The sequence below is a fragment of the Dromiciops gliroides genome, chromosome 1, assembly GCF_019393635.1.
Source record: "Dromiciops gliroides isolate mDroGli1 chromosome 1, mDroGli1.pri, whole genome shotgun sequence".
Taxonomy (NCBI): Eukaryota; Metazoa; Chordata; class Mammalia; order Microbiotheria; family Microbiotheriidae; genus Dromiciops; species Dromiciops gliroides.
In genome coordinates, this window is record NC_057861.1 from 351,323,790 (window position 1) to 351,336,204 (window position 12,415).

The following is a 12,415-nucleotide window of genomic DNA, read 5'->3' on the forward strand; positions in this document are numbered from 1 at the left end:
AGAGCTATGTTTTTTAGTATCACAGCATTAGACTCATCCACACTGACTACCTTTAAATCCTGTCATTTCCTATGTAGTGACAATCTATTAGGCAGGAAGAAGTCTTATGTAGTACTTTATAATAGTGCTCATCATTACTCTTACAGTTTGAACAGACTTTTCTATCACAGGGCCAGGAATGCATTCATTAAATCTTCTCTATATGTTGCCTCTGTGCTACTCAGACACTTTGGTTGTCACAGTATTCCCACACCCTCTTCCTCCCACTAGACTCCTTTACTGCTGTCAAGAAATACAACTCCCTTATTAAGGGTCTGATTAGGGATCTTAGAGGTGAAAATGAACGAACAGTGATTATGTACAGTTCATTTGAGATTCAGATACATCTTTTCATCCTAAGGCAATGAATAACTCCTGCTGATTTTCTTAGGCTCATATGCAAAATCATCACGTATGCATGTAGCATAGTAGTTCCTGATGTCACCCCTAGACTCACTGGAATGGCAAGACAGATCAGCTCAAAGTTTGTGTATTTGTAAGCATATCTTCCCCTTTGATATCAGCCTACAATCTGTCCTGGTTTCCCTTCATGCATTCAACAAGTTCCAAATGAAAGTTGCTGATTCAAAATGTGCCTGTGTGCGCTTCCTAGTCTTTGTAACTCCAGTAAATAGCACAGTGTTTTGATGTAATGTTTCCTGAAAAAAAGGAATACGATTTATTTTGATACATTATAATGCCAATTTTCAAGGATCAGGGGTTCATGACCTGTCTTATTTTACAATCTTGAGCCACATATGTAACGATTGGAATGACGCCACCTGCTGGAGACTTACTGTAGAAAAGCTCTGCCATGAGGGCCAGACCATGCGTTTTTTCTTTGGTGTCAGGAAGTGACTACTTGTGGGAGGAAGAAGGGGGAAGCCTGGCGCTCTGACTTGCTCTCTTTCCTGAAGACTGGTGGAGAAGGGAGCTAGAAATGTGCTCTCCCTTTAATAGATTGATGAATATAGGCCTTTCCTTCTCTCTTTACCAAATTCTTATTCTCCTTAATAAATGCTTAAAAGTGTAACTCTTGCTAAAGCTTATAATTTATTGGCGACCACTCATTAGATATTTTAGACAGACTAGCTAGAATTTTAGCCTTTAACACATACAAAGCAAATCAAAACTAGGAGCCCTCCAAACGAACAATCAACATATTCGACTGGCACTCCAGCACAGCTAAAGCATTTTAAATTTAAACAACTTTCATTCGTGGCTGTCATATAGTTAGGCCCTCTGAAAATAATATCAGCACTCAGCCCCAGAGAGAAGTAAAGCACATATTTATAGAAGGAAATGTTGGTTTTATTCAAAACATTTCACGTGTTAAAAGAGGTTTGTTATTTCTCATTCATGATATATACTTCAAAAGGAAAAAAATAATTTTTATTAACCATTCTTTTCTTTGGGCTTCTTCCTGATGTCTGGCATGGTTTGTTATTTTTTTTTCTAATTAGTCCCCATTTGGGGGTTCCATTCAATTCTTGGTTAAATTCACAAAAGAAACTTCCATTATGTCAAGTCAGAATGCATCTCTAACTCTGGTCAGCTGGTAAAACACAATGGATGCTTCAGTTTTATCTCTACATTTACTTCTGGACAAGCACATTTCCTTCTCATCATAAGTTTTTATTGTTATCTTTGTTTACAAAGAAAAACAAAACTGTCACAGATCACAGAGTTACAGTAGCTCGAAGAGACTTCTGCAGTCATCTGGTTGAATACTCTCATTTTGCATGTGAGGAAACTGAGGCCCAGAACAATTCAGGGACTTACCAAAGATTATACACAGTAAGTAGTAGAGAATGGGTGTGAACCCAGGTTTTCTCTCTCCAAATTTGTTGTTCTTTCCAATGTACCATTTTGTCAAGTCATTAATTCATATACATAGTCCTACTTAGCAGTGTCCAAAAGTTTTTCTTATTTTATCCTTTGGAAAACAACCCTTTCTTCCTTCAAAGGAAGAAGCAAAATCAAATTGCAGAATCACAAATTTTAATTTTTTGATTAGCTACTAGAAAGGAAAGAGATTAGGTATATCAGTACCCGGGATAGTCAGTAGTGACAGTAGTAACTACTAGTGAAGTTAGGTTGGTATAGGGGGTGGCCCTCCTCTCTGACTAGTCCCTTGCCTTCTTCCAATGGGGCATTTTCCCATTAGACAACCCCCTGGCGCCAAATCCTGTGGTGGCATGGGCTAACAGAAGACTATAAGGTTCCAGGTGTAGGGAGAAAGTGTTCCCATCAGATTTTGTCACATAGGCTAAGTCCTAGCTGGTTATGATTATGGACTAATGAAAGATAGTATCAGGCAAAAAGAAGGATCTAAGGAATGCCCAGGCAACAGAGATCCTGGTTCAAAGTATGATGTTCCTGTGGAATAGCCCCTGAGTGTTAAGTGGTGTGGCTATGCACCATGTACATAATCAATCAATAAGTAATTATGAAGTCCCTACTATGTGCCAGATACCATGCTAGGGACTGGGGATATAAACAGCATAAATAAAATGATCCCTAGTAATGAGGAACTTAAATTCCCTTCATAGCTGATAGATGGTTGATTGTACTTAGATTAAACAGAAGATTAAAAAGCAGTGTGGAAAGCTGGAGAAGTTTTGAAAATAAGAAGTGGCCCAAGTTTACTTGAGTCTGTAGCCTGGTCAAGTAAAAAGAGATCAAAGTGGGAGAAAAAAAATGCCTTGTTTTCTTTTCTGCCTTTAAATAAAATAGACACACTGATGGTTTGGGGGTAACTTAGTTTTACATTTAACCTCAGAATATGATCTGTCTTTCAAAATGTACTTTTAGGAGTATGGTGATAATTAAATGAAATGATCAGGGGAGACATAATACTAGAGGTTCACACAGATTCTAAATTTAACATTATCCAGCTAATCAAAATAACCTTAAATGCCTTCTATACAGTCATCTGAAAGAATTTACAGGTGATCCAGGCCCTGGTCCTGCATTTTAGGGCATAACTCTAATTTTACTAACTTCTTTCATGGGCAGCTAGGTGGCGCAGTGGATAAAGCACCGGCCTTGGATTCAGGAGGATCTGAGTTCAAATCCGGCCTCAGATACCTGACACTTACTAGCTGTGTGACCCTGGGCAAGTCACTTAACCCTCATTGCCCTGCAAAAACAAACAAAAAAACTTCTTTCATTCTCCCATATGCCATTTTATTAACTCCTTGTCATCTCCTGACTTCCATTTCCCCTGAGGTTTAGGAGAAGTTCTATATAGAGGCTGAGTCTGGCTCTCTATGCAATGAGCATAAATGGTCACGGCATAGTGAAGAGTCAACCTCAGAGTCAGGAAGATGTGGATTCAAGTCCTGCTTCTGAAAAGTCCTGGCTGTGTGACCTTGTGCTAGTCACTTGAGCTCTTACACCCTAGGAAAGTCTCTAAAGCTGTTACACAGCAAATGTCGAATACATTAGTAAAGGAAATTTCCTAACAGGAGTTATCTACATTATTGAAATCACAGGTCTGTTAAAAAAAAATGTGGTGATAGCACTCAGGGATAGGATGTAAAATGTACAAAAGTTTGTCCCCAAATTTGCATTTATATAGTGGCACTTCATAAGTCCTTTCAGTTGTCAAACTCTTGATGACCCCACTTGGTGTTTTCTTAGCAAACATGCCAGGGTGGTTTGTCATTTCCTTCTCCAGCTCATTTTGCAGATGAGGAAACTGAGGCCAATAGGGTTAAGTGACTTGCCCAGGGTCACACAGCTAGTGAGTGTCTAAAGTTGAATTCAGGAAGATGAATCTTCCTAACTCCAGGCCCAACGCTTTATCCACTGCACCATCTACTTGTCTGTATAGAGAGGCTCAGGGGTGAAAAAAGTTGAAATTCTGGAATATTTATTTGTTAAATTTCACATTAAATATGATTATCAGCATCTCATTTGCATATCGGATTGAATCTGATAGCCTAGGAGATCCCAGCTGCTATGATAGCATGTACTAATCTCTGCTCGCACAGATGGTAATAATAGCTCTAGCAAAAAGACAAGTCAAAATAGATTTGGGTAATCAAATTACTATGAGGTTTCATTGTTTAAAATGCAAGTGCCTTGGAGTATAATTTCCAGTTAGAGACTATAATTTGCCCAAGATTTGTTTGTTTTGACTGGACTCCGATTCTGTTTCGTCATACTATTTGTGGTCTACCAGCTTTGTCACAGGGCAGGCACTTCTAACATGTCAACAGGAGAAGCTATTCAACCAAGTAAGACTTCTAGAAGAATGATTCCACTGAAAAATTATAATGGAATAGAAAATATAATTATAAAATCAAGCAGATACATCAAAATGGAATTTTGTAATTCTTTGCTCCAAGGTGACTGAAATTGTTATAATAATAGAAATCACTGAGCTAGAAGGCACCTGAGATCATCTAGGGTGTGGTTTTCAAGTGTGATCCAAGGATCCCTGGGCATCACCACGACACTTTCAGAAGTATGGGAGGCCAAAGCTATTTTCATAATAATACTAAGATGTTATTTGCCTATTAAAATAACCTTCTATTTTCCAAGTATCTATCTGTGTGAGACTGGGTTTCATCAACCATCAGAACAAATTTAATCCAAAAGCAAATATGAAAACCCACCTTTCTATTAAGCCAGATATTAAAGTGACTTGCAAAAATATGTAAAACACCACCATTCTTTTTTATTTTGAAAAATAGTTATTTTTCATACATATTTTCATGTTAACGTGTAATAAACTTATTATAGTAAATGAATTTCTAAGTTATTAGTTTTCTGAAACAATAAATATCAATAGATATTACCCATGTAAACAAAAGTTTCCTTGGGGAAATCAATAATTTTTAAGATTCTGAAGGGTTTTGAGGAGAATAAAAATATTTTCTCAGATGAGGATCTCTTGAGGAATCTTTGGGGATACTATGTAAGATAAAAAAGTTGAGGGGGCAGCTAGGTGGTGCAGTGGATAAAGCAATGACCCTGGATTCAGGAGGAACTAAGTTCAAATCCAGCCTCAGACACTTGATATTTACTAGTTGTGTGACCCTGGGCAAGTCACTTAACCCTCATTGCCCCACCAAAAATAAATAAATAAATAAAGACGTTGATTCTAAAGGACTGAATCCTCCTCTAGAAGTAGTCAATTATCAAATGAGATGAGCTATGCAAAGCAATCTGCAAACCCTAAAACATCAAATAAATCCTAGCTATTATTTTTCCAAGGGCTGACTAAAAAGTTAGATGCCCGATTTGATTTAGAATATTACACCATTCACCCTGGCATTGTCAAAGCAATTAATAAGCATTAATTAATGACTACTATGTGCAATAATTACTATGGGAAAATATAAAGGGGAAGAGGAAATAATACATACCTTCATTCCATAACTTTATCTTCAAGGGTACACAAATGAGTGAATATATACATATAGAAAATGTAAAAGTGAATACATAGTAGATTTGGAAGGGGTACCCTGCTAGTGGAGTGTGAGAGGAGGTAAAGGAAAGGCTTAATAAAAAGATAGTTCTTGATCTGATCCATGAAAGAAGCAAGGAATCCCACTGGGAGGTGAGAAAGGATGACATCCCAGGACTGGGGAAAAGACAGTGCAAGGGCCCAGAGATGAGAGGTAGAGTGATTTATGTGGAACAATGAGTAAGAATGAAATGCCAAGTGTGAGGAAGGGAATAATCAATTAATCAGTAAGCATTTATTAAGCATTCACTAGATACCAGTTACTGTTTTAAGCTACAAAGAAGCTACAATGAAAAAGCAAAATCAGTTCTTGTTCTCAAGGAGCTTATATTCTAATAAGGAAGAAAAAACTTATACCCACACATGCAAGACAAATATACAAATGCTTATGTTTATGTATGTATATGTGAGTACATATACAGATATATTAACATGTGTGTATGCATATTTGTATGTGGATAAATGAGTATTTATATGATACATAGTTACATAGACAATATAATGGGAGAATAAAAGACACCATATATGTGTTAAAATATATATGAGTATGTATGTATGAGTATGTGTATTCTTCCTTTTTTGAACCAAATCTAGTGAGAGTAAGGTTCAAAAGGATTGCCCACCACTACCACCCATTTCCTCCCTTACTGTAAATGCTCTTCCTTATGTAACTTTTTTTTTTTTGCAGGGCAATTGGGGTTAAGTGACTTGCCCAGGGTCACACAGCTAGTAAGTGTTAAATGTCTGAGGTCACATTTGAACTCAGATCCTCCTGAGTCCAGGGCCAGTGCTCCATCTACTGTGCCACCTAGCTGCCCCCCTTATGTAACTTTTTATGACATAATTTTCCCCATTCTCTCTCTTCTTTCCCCCTTTTCACAGTGCATTCTTCTTTCTTACCCCTTCAATGTTTTTTGAGATCATACCAACAAAATCATCTCATACTCATCGCCTCTGTTTTTGTAGAATCCTTTTAACTGCCCTAATAATAATAAAGTTCTTGAGAGTTACATGTATCATCTTCCCATATAGGAATGTAAAAACTTTCACCTTAGTAAGTCCCTTATGATTTCCCTTTCATCTTTACCTTTTTATACTTCCCTTGAGGCTTATGTTTCTGCTCAGCTCTTGTCTTTTCATCATGAATCCTTGAAAATCCTTTATTTCATGAAAAATCAATTTTTCCCTTAAAGGATTATGTTCAGTTTTGTTGGGTAGGTTATTCTTTTTTGTAATCCTAGCTAGTTTGCCTTCCAGAATATAATATGACAGGCATTTTGCTCCTTTAACATGTTAATTGCTAAATCTTGTATGATCCTATTTGTGGTTCCATAGTATTTAAATATTTTTTGTTGTTGCTGTTATTTTGTTTTGTTTTATTTTTCTGAATGCTTGATATATTTTCTCTTTGACCTGGAAGCTCTGGAATTGGCTATAATATTTCTGGGATTTTTTATTTGGGGATCTTTTGGGATCATTTGGGATGACCTCCCAAAGAGGTGATCAATGGATTCTTTCAATTTCCATTTTTAGCCTCTGAATTTAAGATACTGGGATAATTTTCCTTGATGAGTTTTTGAAATGTGGTGTCCGGGGTTTTTTTTTGTGTTTGTTTGTTTGTTTTTTTATCATGGCTATTCAGGTAGTCCAACAAGTCTAAAATTGCCTTTCCTTGATTTATTTTCAAGGTCAGTTATTTTTTCAATCACATATTTTATATTTTCTTATATTTTTTGACTTTTTTATTGTTTCCCAATATTTCATGGAAATATTAACTTACCCTTGTCTAATTCTAATGTTTAAGGAATTATTTTCTTCAGTGACATTTTGTGCCTCTTTTTGCTTGTTTAGTCAGTTCTGCTTTTTATGGAGTTCTTTTCTGCAGGGAATTTTTGTATTTTTCCATTTGACCTACTCTGTTTTGAAGGTATTATTATCTTCATTTTTGTGCTTCTTTTACCAAGGTATAAATCATTTTTTCATAATTTAATTATATCACTCTCATTTCTTTTTCCAATTTTTCCCCTACCACCCTTATTTATTTTTTTAACTGTTCAGGAATTTTTATTGGGCTTATTTCCAATTAGCATTTTTTTTCTTTGACACTTTGCTTATAGCTGTTTTTACATTGTTGTCTTCTTCTAAGTTTATGTCTTGGTCTTTCATGCCACGGTAGCTTTTTATGGTCAATTTATGTGGTTTTATTAGCTTATTTTTTTAGCCTAATTCTTGACTTTGAACTTTATATTAAAATTGGGTTGTGCTCACCCAGTGGTAAGCAAAACAAATTCCTATGTTATTTGTTAAAAAAAAAATCATTCTGTACCCTGTGCACCTCATTGTCAGGAGATAGAAAACATGCTTTATGATTAGTGTTCTAGCATTATGATTGCTTATTGCACTGATTAAAGTTCTTAAAACTATTCCTGTTCTGCTTTCTAGAGTAAGGCCTATTTTGATAAGATTATCATTCAAAATGTAAGGGATTATCATGGAATTACTGGCTATTATAGGGGATTATGATCTTATCAGGTCTTTTATGTCTAGCTCAATGTATCCTAATCTGACCATGATAACTTTCAAAGAGGACACACCTTCAGCCATTAGTGAGAGGTTTAAACAGCTGACTTCCAAGTTCCTTCCTTGTCCAAAATCTTTGTGGATGTGGAAATGAGAAGGTTGGAAGCATAGGGAGAGGCTCTTTATGGAAGATATGCAACAAGTCTAAAGCAAATTGCCTAAAGACCAAGTAGTAAAAAAGGATATAGAGGGAATTATCTTTAATCCTGGAGTAGTCCTATAACCTGTGTTGAGTTGCTACTGCTGTTTTCTGTTCCCTATCTGGACCTGTGATTCCACTGCTCTAGAAAACTCTTAGTGTAGAAATATTCCATCAAACCAAATGCATAATTAATCTATACTTTATAGTCTTAACAGTGTTGCTTGAGGATGAAGTTCCATGTTCACAGTCATACAATTAGTATATGTTAAGTACAAGACTTAAACACAGGTCTTCCTGAGCTGAAGGTTGACCCTTTCTCCATTATACCATGTGGTTTCTATGAAGAATTACATTTATTATCCAACTTTGAGATTATATACTATAGACCTTCAGAAACTGTAATTTAATATAAAATTTAATCAAGACCATTGTCATTTATAACTGAATGAGTTCTCATCTAAATTTTCTACAGAGCTAACTAAAGCATTTACATTCACTGGGATGCTGCTGGCATGAGAATTCTGTGCAGTGGATAAAGTTGTTGGTCCAATGAGACATTTCCATTTAGCCACAGGGCATCAGTCCTCCTAACAATGTCTATCAACAAAGAATCCAAACACTTTAAGTGATATACATTGTGTTCTGCTAAAAAGGATATTATTTTAAGAATCTTTATATCATAGTTGAGAAATGTTATCACTCATATTTATTCCAATAAAAGATGAACATATGGTTATGAATCCTAACTTTCAAGAAGAAATAGAAAGGGTAACCAGGAAAGAAGATATTTTATGTGTGTGGAAATGGAGTGGTGTGGCAGGGAGTCAGGCAGTAATGAATGGGAAGCAGAAAAAGTCAAAGCTTGAAACTATGGATTAGGATTTTTAAAAGTAAGAATGCACACACTTGAAGAACAGAAAATTCTTACCTGTAGCCAGATAGATGATATGGAAAAGCATGTCTTTGCCTTGCACAACATCCACTGCAACATGAGAAAACCGGCTGTTGTCTTCCATGAAATAAGGGACTGTAGTAACTGGCTGCACTACTTCATGCATAAGAATGAATTTTTGAGCATCCTGAAGGTTTCTTTCAGTCAAGTTCACATACAATCCTTGGTCCACTGTACCACACTGCAAATGAGGAAATACAATCTTATTACTGTAGCCAATGATCAATTATTATATCACAACTCATCTAGGTAAATGTGACAGCAAGATATAAAATTAGGTAACATTTATTTCTATGAATTTCTTTCTTTCTTTTTTTTTTGTGAGGCTATTGGGGTTAAGTGACTTGTCCAGGGTCACACAGCTAGTAAGTTGTCAAGTGTCTGATGCTGGATTTGAACTCGGGTCCTCTGGACTCCAGGGCTGGTACTCTATCCACTGCGCGACCTAGCTGCCCAACACTTACTTTTACATTGAGATTGTCCAAGCCACTACATCTACATCTAAATCTACATCTAGATCTACATGTACATCTAAATCTACAAATGTATCTGCATCTTCATCTGCATCTGAATCTATATCTACATCTACCTCTCTTACACAAACAAGTATGTATATGTTTACGGTGTATATAGTTGTAGATATACATATATAGTTATAGTATTTCAATATAGTATGTGAATATGTGTGTGCATGAGTATACATATACACACACTAAATAGACACACTGTCAAATTAGGTAGAGTATATACTTCTCTTATCACAATATCCTGAATATTATCATCCCATTCATTTGGATGTCTTTCAATCATATCGAACAGGAGTAAAAATATTGAGTATAAGTTAATGCTAACTTTAGCTAGAATAACTTCTGCACAATAACTTCTCAGCTCACTTGTACTCACCAGGGAGTTATCTGGCTAAGTGTATTTTATCACATCTGTCTGCTAAATCAGAGATCCAAATTCAAAATGCAGCATTCAGGAACATTACAAAGATTTATTATATTTCTCATAGGAGTAATGGGTCTATAAGGCTATAAATGGATTACATGGAAACAGAACTCTGCTATTTCATCTGTGAAAGGTATAATATTGCTTCAACATCATTCACATAAAGTTACCAAAAAAACCTGTGCTGGCTTAGTTCCTTCACACCAATGCACCCTAAGTGCAAGAAATAGTGGGGTTTTGTCTGTCTGGATAGCCTTAGAAATACACAACACAGCAAAACTTGTGTGTGTATGTATATATAAATATATATATATATATATTTCAGATGGTTAGGAAATAATCAAGATAGATATTATACATGCATATTTTAAAAATTATACTTTATAAGAAATGGGTAGATTGGTTATCCACTTTTGAGTAAGAACTTACAGTGTAGCATAGCTCACCATTTAAAAAAATTTTCTTTTCTTTCCTTTTTTAATTTTTGGTGGATATGGTTTAGGAATTAGTGATCTGCCCTTGACTGACATGAAGCAAAAGGATGAATGAAGGGATCAGGAACTTTTTTCATTTCTTTTAAACTTAAAATCCCAGTTTAAATTTGATTTATGTTCATCAGAACTTAATGTAAGACAGTTTTACAGGAGTGAATTTCACTGTCTATAACAATATGAAAGTATCACTCACAATTTGACATCCCTGTAATTTGGCTTTCTAAGCAATTCAGAGATTCAAAAGTAAAGAAATAGAAATTTGTGGGGGGTTTTCTCTCTTAAATAGAAGGCATGCTTATAGAATGTAATGGGATATGACAGATGTTGAGGTAACAGCAATCTTATACCCGAATCCTAAAATCTTGGAATTAGAAGGAAATTTAAAAATCATCTACTGTGACCTTCCATTCAATACAGGAATCTCGTATGCCATATAGAATATGATTTATCTTAATTTTTTTTATATGACAAAAATATAGAACTCCTGTAAATATATAAATATAGAAGAGAACAATAATAATTATAAAAATTAAATGATGTAACAATCACCATGTCAACAAATAGTACGTTCCCTATAGGAGAAGAATAAATAAATATATCTGATTGAGGCCCATCTAGGCTCTGAGACAGCTAAAGGATGTAGTGTGTGTGTGTGTGTGTGTGTGTGTGTGTGTGTTTTGTGGGGCAATGAGGGTTAAGTGACTTGCCCAGGGTCACACAGCTAGTAACTATCAAGTGTCTGAGGCTGGATTTGAACTTAGGTATTCCTGAATCCAAGGTTTATCCACTGTGCCACCTAGCTGCCCCCTGAATTCAGGTACTCTTTTTTTTTTTTTTTAGTGAGGCATTTGGGGTTAAGTGACTTGCCCAGGGTCACACAGCTAGTAAGTGTTAAGTGTCCGAGGTCAGATCTGAACTCAGGTACTGGGCCGGTGCTCTATCCACTGTGCCACCTAGCTGCCCAAGGATGTATTTTGAAAAGCAATGGCTTTCCTTCCTGATAACAACACAATGAAAAGGACTGTAATGCCAAACCATTCAGTTTCCTTTAGTAACTTCTTGGGATTAAATTAACTTTACGTGTTTCAAACTTCCCTATTTACTTTTATCAAAGTCACCACCATTCTTTCACTGTCTCAGGGTCATAATATTGGCATGATTCTTAACACTCACCCTCGCATAATTTGCCATATCTTGCCATTTCTCCCTTCACAATATCCCTTGAATTGGACCCTTTCTCTCCAATTATACAGCTTCCATCTTAGTTTGATGGAAGCTCAGTAACTCTTGCCTAGATTATTTAACAGCCTCCTAATTAATTTCCCTGCTTTAAGTCTCTAATCACTTTTCCATAATGTGGACAAAGTGATTTTCCTTAAGAGTAGATCTGCTATATGATTCTTCTACTCAATTCCACTTGCTAGGATCTCTAGCCATTGTCTCTAGGAGCTAAAATGAAATCCTCTGTTTAGTTTTTTGTTTGTTTGTTTTGTTTTGTTTTGTTTTTTGGTGTGAGACAATTGGGGTTAATTGACTTGCCCAGGGTCACACAGCTAGTAAGTGTTAAGTGTCTGAGGCCGGATTTGAACTCAGGTCCTCCTGAATCCAGGGCCAGTGCTTTATCCACTGTGCCACCTAGTTGCCCCCTCTGTTTAGTTTTTAAATCCCTACACAACCTTACACCCTGTTGGATGTTACTCCCACTCTATAATCCAGCAAAACAGCTTGTTTGTATAATACTATGCTATGTAATATAATATAATTAATAGAATAGAATA

The 12,415-nt window shown here is 35.9% G+C and overlaps 1 protein-coding gene across 3 annotated transcripts in view; it reads right to left on the reverse strand.

The window, feature by feature from the left end:
• SEMA5A (semaphorin 5A) overlaps positions 1 to 12,415 on the reverse strand; it is a 664,838-nt gene that overhangs the window by 221,995 nt on the left and 430,428 nt on the right. For all 3 annotated transcript variants that reach the window (XM_043978814.1, XM_043978812.1, XM_043978813.1), the window contains one exon: positions 9,169 to 9,373. In XM_043978814.1, coding sequence (XP_043834749.1) covers positions 9,169 to 9,373 — 205 coding nt within the window. The remainder of the gene's footprint in view (positions 1 to 9,168; positions 9,374 to 12,415) is intronic.